The 18,535-nt window shown below is 45.5% G+C and overlaps 1 protein-coding gene across 12 annotated transcripts in view; it reads right to left on the bottom strand.

Annotated features, from left to right (window-relative positions):
* Positions 1–18,535, bottom strand: part of RHBDD1 (rhomboid domain containing 1) — a 723,897-nt gene that overhangs the window by 629,482 nt on the left and 75,880 nt on the right. For all 12 annotated transcript variants that reach the window (XM_069618187.1, XM_069618194.1, XM_069618189.1 and 9 more), the window contains one exon: positions 4,515–5,038. In XM_069618187.1, coding sequence (XP_069474288.1) covers positions 4,515–4,947 — 433 coding nt within the window. In that variant the 5' untranslated portion in view covers positions 4,948–5,038. The remainder of the gene's footprint in view (positions 1–4,514; positions 5,039–18,535) is intronic.

Here is an 18,535-nt window from a genome sequence, read left to right as displayed (position 1 = left end):
CCGCCTCCGGTAGGCGGAAGCTGGTCCTTGGGGAAGAAGGCCTGAGAAATAAGGCGTTCTTCCCGTTTGCTGTCTTTTCACCGTTGTGTGTCTCTGCACGGCCACATTAAGGTATTTACATCAGCCTCCGCCCATTACCTGGGAACAAAAAACTACATGCTACACCGGCGTACCTACACACTTTGTACCTTACATTCGAACCTGAAACTGGGACACTTGTCCATACCAACCAGCCTATTGTACAATCTTGTTTACCACTGCATTCTACCATGCCGATGTAACGCTAGTATGCACTGCTGGTAAGCCTATGGGCTATCCATGCCCCAACGTATGCCACAACTATGCAATTGCCATTTACTCTACCTCAGTCACCATCCTGCTATTATCACCGCATAAAATGACATTTACTACAATGCTAATGCGTTTACTATTGAAATGACGGTCGTTACAACCCCGGTATCGACAAGCTTGGAACACAGCTCTATTCTGGATTATACCTTATGCATGTTTAGTTCCTCTGCTATTCTTAAATGTTACATTTAATCTGTGACCAACTGCATTTTGATTAATTGTACAATGCCACCCTATAGGACTGTGCCAGTGTTTAAAAATTGCCTGTCGTTTTTGTTCCAGATACTTTAAAATATTCCTATTGCCACCAGTTATTACTGGGCTATACCTAATTAATGCTTGCCCTACTTTACCATTATCTGATTGCGCATACCTTTCGGGCACAGCTATATGTCTGCATCCATAGAAGTCCAGACGCTTACACATGATTTCACCCACTTGTCAGTGACCTTCTGGGCTGCCTCTCTTTAGGGGGGCTAACTGGAATTCTCTAGACATGTTAAGGTTTAGCACCTGATTGCGTTATTAATGCGGCCATCCTACTGCGCCTTGCCAGTTGCTTACCTTTGTATTGCCAATGCTTTACTGCTTGACCTGCCCTGCTGACTCTTTGCCTAATTTGCCTCAAGACGTTATGTACCTCCCGAGTCTACCTGGCTATATTCACTAACCTAACAGTACCTCTTATTGCGGTATGGTCCACTACCACCACCGCCTATATCACCATGTCCTATAAACTGTCTCAAGAGAATGTAGGAGCCCCTACAGTGCTATCCTTCACAAAAACCCCATGTATCGCAGCACAGAGAAATCTTAGACTCCGTGCACGATTGCCTAAAATATTCAAACCCCTCAGTAAATATAATATCAACTTAGACCATATTCGCCCTAAAACACATCACCCAACGCAGACCATCCCACCACCCAATTCCGAAGACTCGCTCTAAAAGAAGTAAGACTACCACCAACCTACATGCCCCCCTAAACTCACTTCAAACACCACATTCACAACTAGATCCCTAGTTGCCCATGCAACAGAAATAGCAGAGGTTATCTTGACAAATGACTACGATTTCATTGCCATCATGGAATCCTGGCTACATGATGCAGCAGGCCCTGCACTGACGCTAGCAGTCCCTGATAACTATACTATCCTTAGAGAAAACAGACTAGAATCACGTGATGGAGGAATAGCAATCATTGCCAAAACCAATCTCTCTATGAGAATAACCTCCACGCCCAATTTTAAATCTTGTGAGTCACTATCTATTAAACTACCTACTGCCAACTCCAAAACGTTAAATATCCATCTCCTTTATAGACCACCAGGCCTTATCAGCCCCTTCAATGAAGACATTACCACCGTCATTTCGGAGAATTTAAAAAACTCTTCACAAACCTTACTGTTAGGAGATTTTAACCTAGCCTTTGATGATATTAATGACCACCAGGCTACTTCCGTAGCTAATATCCTGACAGAATTGGGCTTCCCACAGAGAGTGAACACACCTTCGCATATTAAAGGGAGAACTCTCGATTGGATAGCCAACCACAACTGTAACCTCTCCATCTCATCCATCTCCCCACAAATATGGACTGACCACTACCGTATCTCCTTTACTCTAAATACTAAAAGACCCACGACACCAACACCACCTCCCGCACTGCACTACCTACATTAACTAGAAACAAGAACAATATTACAGCTGACAACCTCCTACCCCATATCCTACCTAATCTCAATTCTCTACCAGACCACACAGACCCAGGTCTATTAGTGAAAGAATATTATAACGCTATGACCATCGCTCTTGACAGCATCGCTCCACTAAAATTCAGGAATAGTAAACCTTAAAATCATCTCCACTCCTGGTTTACACCCCATCTAAAAAACCTAAGATTACAGAAAAGAAGATGTGAAACAGCTTGGAAACTACATCCCACAACAGAAAATAAAACTAATCTAATAAGTATTTCAACTCAATACAAAAAGGACATCCTCATGGCCAAACAAGAAACCTATAACAACAGAATCACATATGCCAACTCCAGCATGAAGGTGCTCTTCACTATTCTAAAATAATTAGAAATCCCCATTATAGCACAGGATGACTCTATCAAAGATAAAACTTGGTGCACGGACATCCAGCTCGCACTAGTCAACAAAGTCACCAATCTCCAAAACAAAATAGCTCAAAAGGAAAGCCTTATTATCAGCTCAGACTCCTCCTAATAAAATACTGATTCCCAAGACTAAAGACTATGCTCAATTTAACTTTTCCAAGGTCTCAATTATTGAGGTAGAGAAAACGATTCTTGCACTTAAACCATCTAATTGCAAAGGTGACCAATGCCCAGCTCAACTGATCAAGGACGCTGCCAGAGATTTAGCTTTATTCATCACCAAACTCAACAATGCCTCCTTCAACACTGGCACCATCCCCGCAATCTGAATCTTGGGTACTCCTACTTCTGAAAAAACAAACACTAGACCCCAACATATCCACCAACTACAGGCCTATCACCACGTGCCATTTCTCTTAAAAATCCTAGCTAAGGTAGCATACACCCAAATTCAAAACTTCCCAGAGCTGAACCTACTCCTAGGCTCACGCCAATCTGGTTCCGGCCACAACATGGCACAGAAACAGGACTTATCGATTTGAAAGCCCAAATAGACTCACTAAGAGATGAGGGAAAACTAGCACTTCTCCTCCTACTAGACCTCTCAGCTGCTTTTGACTTGGTGGACCACAAAGTCTTATGCAGCTACCTGGACTCAGCAGCCCACTTCTCGAAAGAAGCTATAGTCTGGATACAGTCTTTCTTCAGTGACAGGACTATGAGGGTCTTCTCTCCATCAGCTGCAGCAGACCCCATACCTATTACTTGTGGAGTGCCCCAGGGATCATGTGTCTCGCCAACGCTCTACAACATCTTCACCAAGCCACTCTTTGACGATCTTGACCATCTGGGTATCACCTACATCAATTATGCAGACGATACCCAGATTCTCTTACTACTCACTGGGGATCATGAGGAGGATCTGGCTATGGTGAACAGAGTCTATAGCATCGTTCAGGCATGGATGGCCAATCACTGCCTCTGCCTAAACGATGACAAAACAGAGCTCATCATACTGGGTACCGCATCTCACATCATCAAACTTAGCCCCAATTACTCATCGTTCATTATTGATGGGAACATTATCAATGTCGCCAGAGAAGTAAAAACCTTAGGTTTTTACTTAGACTGAACCCTATCATTTACCAAACAGGTAAACTCACTGGCCTCTTCTACAGCATACACATGCAAATTAATACGAGCTGGGAAACAATTCCTGTCAGCTGACAGTTGCTTGATCCTATACAGAGCTCTCATCCTATCAAAGCATGATTATTGTAATGCCCTTTACACAGGGGCGAACAAACAAACTATCAATAGAATACAGGTGCTCCAAAACAATGCGCTTAGGGCTGCCTTAAGCATTCCTAGAAGAGCACACATCTGAAATAAGAAGGAAACGTAAATGGTTATCCACCCAAGAAAAAAATCAATCGCAAAATGGCTTCCCTCATCCACAAATGTTTAAACAAAAAAGCCCCTTGCTACCTAACAGATCGATTTGTCAGAAAATCTTCAATCAGATCCTTAAGTAGCCAACTCCAACAGCCTTCAAGTGCCACGATTCAAACTATCCACCATTGGAGGCTCTAGCTTCCCAGTTAGGGCAGCACAACTGTGGAACTCCCTACCACATACACTCAGATCAGACCAAACCTTCATCAAATTCAGGCAGAATATAATCAAATGGCTCATAGAGAAAGACAAATAACTTGTATCCTCTTACTGTATGAATATCAGCCCTGCTTGCATGCATCTCTACATCGTCTAATGTAATTGATAAAGTTATTCTAGTACGCTAATGTTTGCTAAATATGACGTGTTGTCAACACGTGTATGTCCTCAATACTTTCTCTGTTCCTCAACCTCTGTAACTCCGGGGAAAACTATTTTATCTATGATCCGTGACCTCTGTAACTAAGCTGTACGTATTCTTATCACCTACGCCCTGATACCCTTGGGTCCAGCACGCATAATAAATAAATAAACAAACACATAACATCAGCTCAATAGTTAGTAAAAACATCTGATTGTCCTACCTGAGAAGCCAACAGCACATTGCATGCTGTATGAGTGGTCATCATTAATTTCTGTGAGCACCATTTCCAACAGCAAGTACATAATTCCGACCAATTGGGAAAACACTGCAATTATGCATGCAAACTGAGCACTTCCAAGCTCCCGTTCAAGCTTTATGCCTTTCCACAGCATGGACACCATGTTAAAATACAGGTGCAAATCATCTGCATGGTGGAAAGGTGACAGGAGCAAGCGCTGCCAGTCCTGTCGATAGTAACTCTCATTTACACTGATGCACACCTTCATCAAGTGCTTCAATGGCTTCAGGAAGAGAAAAACATTCAGCCCGAGAGTAGCGAGTGTAACAGGTGGGATATTATTGAAGCCAGCCTGATAGATCTGAGATAAAAGTAGGACAAGTCCCAAATTCGATCCTCTTGCTCGTCGCTGCATGTTAGCTTTTATAGGATTTCAATGATGGAAAAAATAGCTTCTGTTCTGCGTCTTGGTGGAGGACGGCAAAATCGGCAGAATTGAGCATTACCTAAAACAAAGAACAATGTAAAGTATAGAATTATCTTGTGCATCAGAGGAGCAGATCATTCTCAAAGCATAACGGGTAAAGAGTGAACAGATTACGATATAGATTGGCAAATCTTAGTACAACCTCAGTTCTGCCCCTAAGTCATCAGTCTTAGTCATCAATTCTGGTCCTGTGTCATCATTCCTATTCACCAGCCATTGTTACTAATCCCGAGTCATCAGTCCTAATCCTCATTCATCAGTCATACTCTCTAGTCACCATTCCTCCTTGGTTATCGGTCCTAATTCTCAGTCATCAACCCTAGTCCTCAATTCTCTGTCCTAGTCCTAAATCACCTGTCGTCCTCCTCCCGCATCACCCCTCCCTCCCGTTCCTCCCTCGTTTGTGATTCTCAGTTTTCTGCACACCACTTCACTCTGATTGGTACAAGTTGACCAATAAGCACATCGCTTTCTTATCTGCAAATTGTTAGAATACACGGGAGGCAAGAAGTGTTTAGCTGGCCCCTGCCTTCAGTGGAACAGGGATTGGAGGGGGGAATCAGCAAGCTTGCCAAGCAGACAGGAAATACCGATATATTGAGCCAGGGGAACTCAGAATCACAGGCTTTCATGTTTTACTTGCATTTTTCCTTTGTTTTTTTCTGTTCCTGTCATTAACTTTTTCAAATAATGCACAACTAAGCAGTGCATTCAACTCTAGAGTACGCAGAATTGTGTAGGGGTGCACTGCCATGTACCCTTGACTAAGCAATATGCTTTGTATATTTGAAATCTTGGTCATCCCTAGAGCCTTAGAGTCCCCTCCGTGCAAGGGTGGGTTTCTTTTTCATTTTATTACTTTTTACTGCCCTCTACATGTTGGCATCACTGCTCTTGTAGATGGATTTTCCCAGCATCTCCCTTTCCCAAATATCTTTAGCGAAATCAGTTTCCTTTAGAAAGCCTAGGGGTTCAGGTGCTGCCAGCTGCAGGTCCCTTGCCATCACCCTTTTCCCATCCTTGGTACTAACAGCTGAGAAACGGGGGGTGTTTCTTTGAGGTGGGGGCTTAGTGAGAGATACGCCTTGGAAGGTTTACAGGTGTCTACAGAGTATTTTACCTTTCATCCAAACCTAATCTTCAGTGAAATAAATTAATTTGCTAATGTTTCTTCAAAATAATGTGGGTTATTTTATTCATGCCTGAACAGGCCATTAGGCCTTATTCTGGGAAGAGCGTGAAAGAGATGTTGGACCAAAAGAGGGAGGGACATACGATCATCAAGGTGTGTGCCTAGAGGTTGTGTTCACTTTGAAGATTGTCTGTTCAAAGATGTGGGCTTGTAGACCTTTACTTTTATCATAATATTTTTGTTTGCAGTGGATGACGTATACTTATTTTTTACCAGGCCTGTTGTAAATCGGGACTGGAAAAGTATTTCATACACACAGGTCTCATTGAACTGCTGCAGGAAGAAGAAACATCATGCTCCCACCACCTTTCCTCACTCTATCCTGAGCAGCATTGCACACACAACTTCAGGTAAGCCCAGTAGGGCTCTGTATCAGCAGGGGATTTCGCTCTTCATTTATCAGAAAAGTCACTGCCGAGCTTGCGACAGGTGCCAAAATTGGACCAGACGAAAAGAGCAACTAAATGGGCATCAAAGCATTCCTACTTTGAGGTATCCGTCTTGCTTTTGCATCGCACAGTGGGCACAAAACCTTTTTCTGCAAGCATTGTTGGTGCATGTGAGCACTCTCCAAGATGGCCGCCCATGACAAGCTCAGAGGGGCTCTCCAGTGCCTGCAAGCCTGCCCCCCTAACAATTGGCTGCCTCACTCCTCTTAAGCCAAATCAGAGGTACCAGCAGGGGGAAGCCAGCCCCTACATCGAAGGCCCACATCTAAGGCCCACATCTAAGGCCCACATCTAAGGCCCACATATAAGGCCCACATCTAGGGCCCACATCTAGGGCCCACATCTAGGGCCCACATCTAGGGCCCACATCTAGGGCCCACATCTAAGACCCACATCTAAGACCCACATCTAAGACCCACATCTAGGGCCCACATCTAGGGCCCACATCTAAGGCCCACATCTAAGGCCCTCTCTGTGCCTGTCCGGACCTGGTAGGGCTCTGGAGGGCCTCCACCTTAGTGCCCCTCTACAAACAATGCTGCATCCTCCTGTTCACATCTTGCTCCTGCATGAACTTGGTCCACAGCACCCCAGGGCCCCCCTTCTGCGCAAATGTGATTGATGGCTGAACTGTCCTATTGCCTCCTCCACCTATTTCCTTGAACCGCAACTGTTCCAATCCTATTCTGCCTTTTCTCCCTTGACCACCAATTTTCTTCGCCTCACTCTGTGTTCTACAATTGGTAAATTCATTCAGGTTCTGATTCTTCCTTTTCCCTCTTGCATCCCTGTGTGCCCTGCATTGTGATCCATTTTTTAAATCGAATCTAAGTGGGTGTGCTGTACATCGTGCATCCATTTTGTGCACTGCATTGTGATCATTTCTAAATCGAATCTAGGTGGGTGTGCTTTACATCTTGCATCCATTTTGTGCACTGCATTGTGATTGTGCTTAACATCTTGCACACGATTTGTGCACTGCATTGTGATCCTTTTTTAAAATCGAATCTAGACGGGTAGTGTTAGGGAGAATTCTAAAGAATGTGCTAATTTCCCTTACCTTTTGAGACCCCCAGTAACTTTGCTGGATTTCTGGGATTTTAATTTTTACCTGGAAAGAGTGTGAGCCTTTTTTCCCACTCTTCTACGTATTTTGATGCGTTTTACTTTTGTGTTCTTTGGATATGGAGTTCAGACTTCCCAAGGTTTAAATACCTTCTCTGGGACTGACTACTGTCTCCCAGAGCATGTAAAGTTAAATTGACTTTACTAGTCTTTTTAAATTTACAGACCCAGCACACACTATCTTCCTATAGAGTGCTGGATGGATTGCCTAGCATCCCTTGAGTCTAAACATCCATGTAACAGTCAAATGTTACCCTTTTCTACTTAAAATGGTTGGTGGCAGTGGTTTTTAACAAACTACCATGATTCTTCCCGCCGCGAACACTGGTATCTAAAAATCGGGTTAGCCATGTTTTTCAACATGGCGCCCAAGAACTATCTGTAAAAAGAGACTCCGGTCGACTTTTTTCGCCGTTTCTTTTAGGAAAGGTCCTTCTTGTGTTTAACTCGGCACGCCAAACCAGGTTTGGTCCATTCGTTTGTTGGCCTTTGGCGGGCTTCAGTGCTGAAGCCCTCCTCTGGCGCCTGAGTGTCTGGGGTGGACAGGATGTGAGGGAGGTGCTTAGTCTCCTAGGAGACCTGAATGCACTCTGGTGTGATTGGCCAGCTGGCTCTCCGGCAAGGACAGCCACCCTGTGACAGCCAGGCTGGACTGAATGGGGGAAAACTGTTTAAAAGCAGGCCTGCGGGACTTGGAAAGCAGAGTCGACCACTGGAACGAAAGAACCGAAGACGAGCTGAAGGAAGACGACTGCTGCAACTCCTGGTCCATCGGTGAAGCCCTGCTGCAGGTCCGAATTGCCTGAAACTCCATCGACAGAGAAGCCCTTCAAGGTTAACTTCTCCCCTTGAGTTTGGTGGTAACAACCAACTCGCAAGTCACCTGGACACCGTCCCTATACCAGTCGAATTTTCATCAAAGTGCTGTTGAAAACCAGATAGTCAGTGGGAAGAATACCAGTTTGTGGTCTTTAAGGCACTCACACCTTAAACTGATGTTTTGCCAAGCTTGTGGCCTCTTCCCTGGGCAGTGCAGGATCCTTCCGACGTCCTCCTTCTTGTCCCCACGACTGAAGCTCAGGAACAGCAAGATCTGCAGGAACTGCCAGGAACAACTGCCTCAGCTACAGCTCTTCTTCATTTAAAAGGTACTGTGCAAGTTCAGTCAAGAACTCTGTTCGGCCGTTGTGAAAGTTTGTGAAACTTTCCCAACTTTGAAGGCTTGTCCTTCCCTAAACCAACATCTAACTTTTCGTCTGACCAACTACTTCTAAAAATCATGGCAAAGAATTAACCGTTTACTACCAGAACTATGCTATCCTATCCAAGACTCTAAGCCATTGACTTTGGCCCAGACCTATTGAATTGAATTGATGGTTGTAGTGAACTGAAACTATTTGCCTTACCTCTGAATATTTGTGCTTTTGATTCTTTTAACCTTGTCTTTTTACCCCTTTTTAAAGTAACTGAAGTGCCCTTTTGCTCCCACTTCAAGGGAGTTGAACTTGTTCAGAAAGTGATTGGTTGTTTATTGTAGTATATTAGATTGTGATATTGAGCTGCTTTTGCTAGTGGAAGGTTTTCCAACTGACTGTTTAAATAAATGTATATTCTGTACCAAGAAACCTTGAGCAAGTGTTTGTTTGAATCACTGTGATTGATCGTCCTTTGTGTAACCTCTTGTACTGCTCACTTTACTCTTGAGATACGTATGGCTGCTCAGCCACTGCTACCACATTACTGTGTAGTACAGGCTTGTACCAAAGGTGAAATTGTATGGACACGTGTAGTCTTAATTGTGTGTAGTGTTCTAACATGTGTGCTTTACATTTTTCATCCATTTTGTGCACTGCATTATGATCCTTTTTAAAATTGAATCTAGGTGGGTGTGCTTTACATCTTGCATCCATTTTGTGCACTGCATTGTGATCCTTTTTTAAAATCAAATATAGGTGGGTGTGCTTTACATATTTCATCCATTTTGTGCACTGCATTGTGATTGTGCTTGACATCTTGCATTCATTTTGTGCATTGTGATCCTTTTTAAAATGTAACCTGCGCCCCACCTATTGCTCTACATTTGTATTTGTACCCTCCTTAACTACTAGGCTGCTTGGAGTAAGGGCCAGGACTGTGCAGTGCAGCCCCCCCCCCACCCCTTCTTGTCCTTCTCTCATATATCCTCTGCCACTGAGATGGCACTCACCATGTCGCCAGTCTTCTCTAAATGCTACACTATCATCGGTCCTCCCTCTCTCACGAAATCTGGATGATAAAAGCACTAAAAAGAAATCATTGGTGCAAATCTAGGCCTTCCCATCACAGACACCTATGTCAGTGCATCTTCCGGAGAGAGATCTTCACTGATATCCTCTTCTTTGTTCCCTCTCCAGACCTATGGACTTCTCATCTCATCTCTACTCTCTCCCCTTTCACATCCTCTCCCATTAATGGTGGCACCAAGTGGGAAATCCTATTGGCAGGCTTCTTCTCATCACACTGCATCATTAATGTAAACCACACTGGCACTAACCTGGTTCAGGGTCCTCAAGCCAACCTCCTTCTCTTTGGCTGGATCCTGCGTCACTCATTAACTTTCTTTCTTCTACTGCCTCACCCCTATCACTCTCTCTGTCCACCCCCTCTGACTGGAGTACCACACCCCTGTACTGCACCGCAGACAAAGGCAGAGATCGTCTCCACCTGGTGACTCTTAATGCCCACTCAGCCAGCGAGCACTCGGCTGACATCTGCCTCCTTCTTGAAGACACAGACCTTGACATTCTTGCTCTTACTGAGACATGGTTCAATGCCAGCTCAGTCACTGCTTTTGACGCCCTCCTACCTGACTGCTTTAAGATCATTTCCAAGCCACAACCTCACCGTGCTGGCGGTGGGGTTGCCTTAATCTTCCCTGAGTGGGTTCCTTCTTCCATCTTACCCACCCAGCTTTACTCTTCCTTTGAGACCCTGGTATGCAAGTTGGTCATCTCTCTCTCCTCCACCCTGACCATTGCTACCATTTACCGGCCTCCAGGCGCTACCTCTCGGTTCCTCTCTGAATGGGCCGATTTCTGCTCCTCCTTACTTTCAACCTCCCCCAACCTGCTCCTCTTGGGTGACTTTAACATCCAATCGGACTCCCCTGACACAGCAGCATCCACTCTTTCATTGACCTCTGCACCCCTCTATCCCTCTCCATTCTTCCTTCTGGTCCAACCCACTGTGATGGACACACTCTGGACGAGCTCATCCACTCTGATCTCCCTCTCTCATCTCCTCTGGTCACCTCTCTCTCTTGGTCGGACCACTCTCTTCTCTCCTCCCTCCTGGGTTCCTATAGCCCTCTGACCGCACCTCCAAAAGCCCTGTCAACCTTGTTCAAAACCATCCGCCCCGATGAAACGAGTGTCAGCTGCTGCCTTCACTTCTTCCTTTATCTCCCCTTGTCCCCAACTCAGACTCTACCACCAACACTGCTCTCAGCAACTTCCACCTGCCCATCACCAACACCCTTGACATTCTTGCCCCAGTCATGATGATCTGCCTGAAACCTGTCTCTAAGCGCAATAACTGGTACGACTCTGAACTTGCAGCCCTGAAACAAAAGTCGAGAGCATATGCACGGATGTGGCAAACTTCAGGCTCACCCTCTGACAAAGGCAATACAGACTCTATATCCATGCCAAGAAAAGGGGCCACATTTAGGCACAGGTATCTGGCACATCCAACAACACAGCTGAACTTTTAAAAAATTGCAGGGAACTAGCCAACCCTTCCTCCTCCCCTATTCCTTCTCAGGCCCTCTGCAACACACTGGTCACTCACTTCACCACCAAAACTCTGGACATCCTGAACAGCCTTGTTACTCACCCTCCCAACCCATCCATCACTCCCTTGCCTCCCTTGGCCACTCACCCTCCTCCTTCCTCCTTTGCCCTTGTCATACCTGAAAAAGTAACCAGAGTTTTCAACTCCATGAAAGTGTCTTCCAAACAGGTTTCCCCTTGCTCATCCAGAACCCTCAAGGACAACATTGGCTCTCTTGCCTCTGCACTCGCTGATCACTGCAACCACTTCTTTGTTACTGGTTCTTTTCCCGCCTCCCTCAAGCACTCCCTTTTGCACCCCTTCTTAAAAAAAAGGTCAGCAGACCCTACCTGTCCAGCCAACTACCTCCCTATCTCCATCACCACGTTCCTGGGGAAACTAATGGAGATGTGGCCTTGCCCCAACTGAACTCTCACACTGAACTTGGTGGTCTCCACGGCCATCAATCTGGATTCCAAGCATCCAGAGGCATGGAAACTGCTCTTCTGAACACCCGTGAAGAACTGCTTGCATCCCTGGATTCCAACTCCCCAGCTGTCCTCATCCTTCTTGATCTCTCCTCTGCCTTTGGTATGGTCAACCACTACATCCTCATACAAAGGCTCCAAGACACCCTTGGTATCTCGGAGTGACTCCCAAGTCAACCTGGGCACCCTCTCCTCTCCTACTTCCTTCTCCACCTGTGGTGTCCTCCAGGGCTCTATCCTCTCCCCTTGGCTCTTTAACCTCTAACTTACTCAGCTGGCACTCCTCATCTCCTCCTCCCCCCGCCCAACTTCCAGTGTTATGCAGACGATACACAAATCTTCTTCAAACTTCCTTCTGACCCTCTTGCACCTTCCATCATCCCTGACTGCCTATCTGCCATCCAAGCCTGGTGCACTTCCAATGATCTCTGCCTCAATGCCAGCAAAACAGAGATCCTTCCTTTGGGACCCCTTCTACCGACTTCTTCCCTTCACTCTAGCCTGCCGCCATGGGCTCACATCTGCTCCTTCATCTGAAGCCAGAAACCTTGGTGTCCTCATTGACTCCTCTCTCTCTTTCCTCCCTCACACTCAGGACATTGCCAAGAAGTCCCACTTTTAGCTCTTCCTTCTGAAAGGAATTCTATTTTTTCTCCTCTTCCCCCAGAAGCTCAATGTTACCCGAGCCCTGGTTCTCTGTAGGCTGGACTAATGCAATAGCCTCCTCCTGAATCTTTCTTCTTCCACTCTGCGACCCCTGCAGCTAATCCAGAATAGTACAGTGAGACTTTTTTTTGGCCTCAAGACCAGGGACTTCGTCGGTCATGCCCTAAAAAGTCTTCACTGGCTCCCAGTTGCTTCACAGATTAAATTCAAATCCCTCTGTATCACCCACAAGACTGTCTGGGTCTGGGGACCACACTATCTGCAACTATCTCTTACTAAATAGTTCCCCTCTAGACCTCTGCACTCCTCTGGCACCAACTATTTGTGTGTAAAGCATTTTGCTAAACAGAGGGCAGGAGGTTGATCTCTTTCCTTAGCTCAATCCTTTTTTTGGAACAGCCTCCCCCTCCCTTGTCGTCTTGAGCAGGACTTACTTAAATTCCAGAACCTCCTCGAGACTTTTCTCTTTACCTCCTCATTCCCCCCTTCTCTCCTCTGCTAATTTCGCAGTTGCTTGTTTGGTGTCCAGGGCCCTTATGCATCCTCTGGGCCTTGACCTCCAACACCAAATCGCCCCCAGCTTTTTCCTATCCTCAGCACTTGCCTCGCCACACCCTGCATCCTGGAGGCTCGCACTGACCATACATTGCATTTCACCTGTTGCTCACCCACAAGCACCCCAGAACCTACCTCCATTCCCCCTCCCTTCTGCACTTGCACGTTCTGAACACTCACAAGGCATGGTAGGTCCGACCCCCCACTGCATTTAATATTTTTTATGTATTTTAATGTTTCTCATCCACATGGCGTCGATGATCTCTGCATTAATGACAGTAAGACTGAGATTCTCCTCATCAGCACACCCGCTCCCTCCTTTCCTGTCACTCTCTTGCCGGCCTCTCTTGGCCCTCTTCCAGCTCCCACCTGTGAGGCTAAAAACCTTGTACTCATCTTCGACTTCACACTCTTCTTCTCTCCTCACATCTCTGACATCTCTAAGAAGTCACACTACCAGCTGCACCTCCTCAGAGGTATTCTTCCATTCCTCTCCTTCCCCCAGAAGGTCACTGTCTCCAGAGCTCTGGATCTCTCTTTTCTGGACTAATGCAACAGCGTCTTTCTAAATCTGCCTGCCTCTACTCTCCGCCCTCTGCAACTCATCCAAAACAGGACTGCAAGACTTGTCCTTGGCCTCAAGCCCAGGGATCGTATCTCTACAGGACTGAAATCTCTGCACTGGCTCCCAGTGGCTGCGAAGATTAAGTTCAAAACCCTCTGCATTGTCCACAAGGGCTTCTGTGGCATGCGGTCTCAATACCTTCAACTATCTGTTCCTAAATAACTTCCTTCTCAAGCTCTTTGCTCATCCACCTCCAACTCCCTCCGGGTCAGTCGCTTCTCCAAGAGACGCGTTGGTGGTAGATCTTTTTCTTTGGCTGGGGCCTTCCTCTGGAACAGCCTCCCGGCCTCTCTGAAAATTGAGGAGAACCATCTCCGGTTTCGGAAGCACCTCAACACCTTCCTCTTTGCTTTTGCGTTCTCCCCTCCTCTCCCCTGCTGAGCTCCTGGCTGAAACTGAAACTGCACTGGTCACCTGGCAACCCTCTGTTTTCGGGCCCAGGTCCCCCCCCTGCCAGTTGCACACCTGCACTACCCTCTGGCAACCCTTGCACTTGGGGCTGTTTCTGTATCCCTACAGCCCCCTACCAGCAATTGACACCTGATGTCTTTACTTACCCTTGCACCTGCCACCAGCTGGCCGCACTTCTTATAATTGTTCTTATTTATTGTTTTTATTTATTTACTGTTACCCTATGTACTGCACTTCCCCTCCCCTTCCCCCTTGCACTTTTCCCCCTATCCCCCTCCCCTGCACTTGCACGATCTCAATGTCACCTGGCCTAGTAAGATCGTTGTCTCCGTCTTCCCTCTGTTCCCCTCCCTTGCCTTGCCAGGCCTTGAAACACTTGTGTATAGGCGCATTATATATGCCATATCATATATCATATCATATCATGTCCCCTCCCTGTTGCCCTGTGGGCGCTTTGAAACAGAATTTACTTGCTGTATAAGCGCCTAACAAGCAAACAATAAATAAATAAAATAAATACATTACTCGTTTTTGATTTATTGAAGCATTTTTGGGAACGGAGACAACGTCCAGACACAGGACGATGCCTCTCCATGTAATAATGTCGCCACAAAAATATCGCCATACATAAATCGCCGAAAAATGGTTGTTTTTTGTGGCAACATTATTGCATGGAACATGCGGGGGACACCCCCCGCAACCCCCACATTTTTTTTTCCCCTATCGCCACATATATGGTCACTCAAATAATATCACCACGACATTTTCCGGGCGATATTATTTACGGCGACCATATATGTGGCGATATTAATACCTGATACCCTCTACGCAAGATGAAGTGGGTTTCCTTAAGTTTAAAACGTCTGGCATGAATCTGATGATGTCATTGCACCTTTCACAGGGATATACTCTCCCCATGTGGCCAGGGGACAGCAGCCACTATGCGACCCTTGGGTGGCTATTTGAGGGAGAGCCACATTGGGGAGGCGCAAGGGGATGACACACCATCATCAGGTGAGACATGGTATCCCTTTTCCTTTTGGGGAAACCCCCTCAACCCATCATGCCTTTATGACATACTGTGACCATTCCTTTCAATACCCTTTAAAAGTTGATGACAGAATGTTTTCATAACATACAGCATTAACTACTGAGACGAAGAAGGGGACTGGCAAGACAGAGATTCTCCTAAAGAATCAAAATGCCAAACCCTAATTGGTTCAAGGAGGCTCCCAGCCATAACGCAGGAATTCAAAATCAACCAAGCTGAGAGCGGGCTTTGCCCATTGTTCTGAGAGTTGTGAAACCTTGAGTAACTTTAATCATTTGTTAATTTGTGCACCTTTTGTAACTTTATGTTGAAACATTAAGGAAGACTAGAGATAGCCAGTTGAAAGATTTTATCCCTTTGCACTTTTTATTAGGTTTATCTGTAAGGGTCAGGATAGGGTTTTGGACACAGGGCAAAGAACCCTTTATTTTTGGACATTCTGCCACTGACATACTTTAGTTTTGTTGAAGCAGGGACAACCCTCATAGTGTTAGGGTGTTATAGCTCTTTCTCCAACCATTCTTTTACTTTAATTAAAGTCTATAGTAATCATCACAATGTCTCCGTGTTCGAGTTTTACTCCTGATTCCTTACACTTCTTACACTTGGAGACCTACAAAGACCCAAGGGTGTCATGTGGCCCATGAACATTACGATTCCCTAATCTTGCCTTCAGGATAGATTGCACTCATCAAGGCCTACTCATCCCTTCATCCCCCGGGGAGTCTATTAATTGAGAGCCATTACATTTGGTAATGACAACACCAATTATGACAGCACTGCCAATAGCCCAACGCTTTCAAGCCCAAAATGTCTTTTCATTGGCCTTTTAGAAGGCCTGCCAGTAACAATATTTGATTTTGAGCATTTATAATGTGCACCAGACAGATTCAACTATATTCGAGCACAGTTGACAACTATCCAAAGGAGATTAATAGCGTATAAATCGTGTGTGCAATCTATAGTGGGCGCTGTCTATTGGAATAAAAAAAAGTTTTCAGCCTTTTTCTGAACAGTCCAAAGGATTTACATGCTCTGATCTCAAAGGTGAGCTGATTCCAAAGTTTGGGACCAAACACTCAAAATCTCCTGTGCCCCTGGAGACCAATTTGGAGTGAGGTACATAAACCAAAAATGTATCTCCAGAGCGAAGATCTCTATTCTGAAAATAGCGGGCAATCTTATCAGAAAGATACTGTGGGGCAAGCCCATTAAGGCATTTATAAATCAGGCACGTCACTTTGAATTTTATCCTGGCCTCTACCATTAACCAATGGAGGGATTTCTGTAGAACAGATACATGATCCCTCTTCCTAAAATGTCCAATCAATCTGATTGCCGTATTCTGAGCCATCTGCAATCTGGTGACTTGTTTAACTGGGATCCCTGCCATCAGGCTGTTGCAGTAATCAAGGTGGGTGTTAGTCATGGCGCCCACCACCACTGCGCAATCTTCCTCCTGGATAAATGGGGGTACATTTCTCAACCTCCACAATGCATGATATACTGCCTTAACCTTGGCCCCCAACTGTGCTTCTCTGCCAAGATTCTCGTGCCATATGCAGCACAGGTTTTTGATTTTTTTGGCATACTGGAGTTGCTCACCCAAAATCAAAGGAGGTAGGATCTGTCTTTCTGCTGTCATGTTTCCCTTTGGGCCAAACAATATCACTTCAGACTTGGCTGCATTCAGCTGAAGCTGATTTCATACCATCCATCTGTTAATGTCGTTCATACACAAATTGAGTTTCTCAAAAGCATCCTCAATATTTTTTGTCTCAATATAGATCTGTGTATCGTCGGCATAGGAGTGAAACCTCAGACCATGCCTTGTCAAGATATTGACTAATGGACGGATATACTAATGTAAAATCAGCAGGGACAAGGATGAGCCCTGTGGTACACCACAGTCTAGGCATACAATCTCTGAGATAAACCCCTCGAGCACCACCCTTTGCATCCTGTCCTTCAGGAAGGATCCGAACCACTTTATTACTAGTTCCAATGCCTTCCCTACATTTCTAATATGTTGTCGGCGGCCTCCAGCAGATTATCATAACTCGGATTGAAACTCATCCAGCAAGCTCTTTCTGTCCACAAATGCCTGAAATTGTGCACACACCACCTTCTCCAGAATCTTAGTTGGCCAAATCAGATTAGCTACCGAACTACCATGGTATAGCACTGTGCATTTACTATGTTTTGAACATATTAATTTTAAAAGTAATAATTTTGGTTGTGCACTTTTGTTCAACCAGAATTGGACCCATTTTATTATAGGTGTTTGTGGGGGTAGGAAAGTGGGGGATAGGTGGGGACGTGGGATATTGTGGGAGTGTTTGGGGGACCCGCTCCATAATAATAATGGGTTAAAAAACGGGTTGACTTCTGGTTGAACAAAAGTGCATGACCAAAACATATAGAACTGCCCAGTGTTACTGAGTTTGAAAAAGCAGACACCACAAGTATGTGGGGCTGGAGTTCAGGCAGGGTACCCCACAGACTAAAAACATTTCTTTCAATTGGCCTTGTCCGAGTTCAACAGTGTCTGGCATCATCCTACTGATAAATCAGGTTTCCCAAATCACTAAAGCCTAGTCTTAATGAGATTGAAAAATGAAATTGCACCCTTTCAATATCTGCACCTTGGAAATGATCAATGACATGTCAGTAACCTGCCATGCCATAGCACAATGTTGCTGAAATAAGACTTTTAGGACCCTCCAATTGACTTATTAACGCCAATACAATTCAACTGGAATTTGTCATCTTCAAAATAGTACCTAAAAAGGGGAGACTGTGGGGGCACTAGCCAGCCGTAGCCAACATGGTTGCTTGAGCAAGGACCTCCGTTCACAACTTGCAAATCCTGCTGTAGAGGCTTTCTTGGAGGCAATTGTTGCAACATGCGGTGGGTGGGGGCGGCGAGCTTGGAGGAAATCAACAGAGAATTATGTACGCACTCTGCTACCGAATCTGGGAGACTTTGCATGCGCAGCAGATCTGTGGGCCTTATGGCAGTTGCAGAACTATTTAGCCTGGATCTCTAGTGCTCTTGAGCAGAGAGCTGGTGTTGTGCACATGTCCACTGGTGCTCTCATTTCTGTGCAGAATACTATACACTGAAAAGTTGCTCGAGGTGGA

This window comes from Ambystoma mexicanum, chromosome 10 (assembly GCF_040938575.1).
Source record: "Ambystoma mexicanum isolate Mex_15411 chromosome 10, UKY_AmexF1_1, whole genome shotgun sequence".
In the NCBI taxonomy this organism is placed as follows: domain Eukaryota; kingdom Metazoa; phylum Chordata; class Amphibia; order Caudata; family Ambystomatidae; genus Ambystoma; species Ambystoma mexicanum.
Note: the sequence above shows the minus strand (reverse complement) of the source record. Positions and strands in the feature narration are given on the sequence as shown.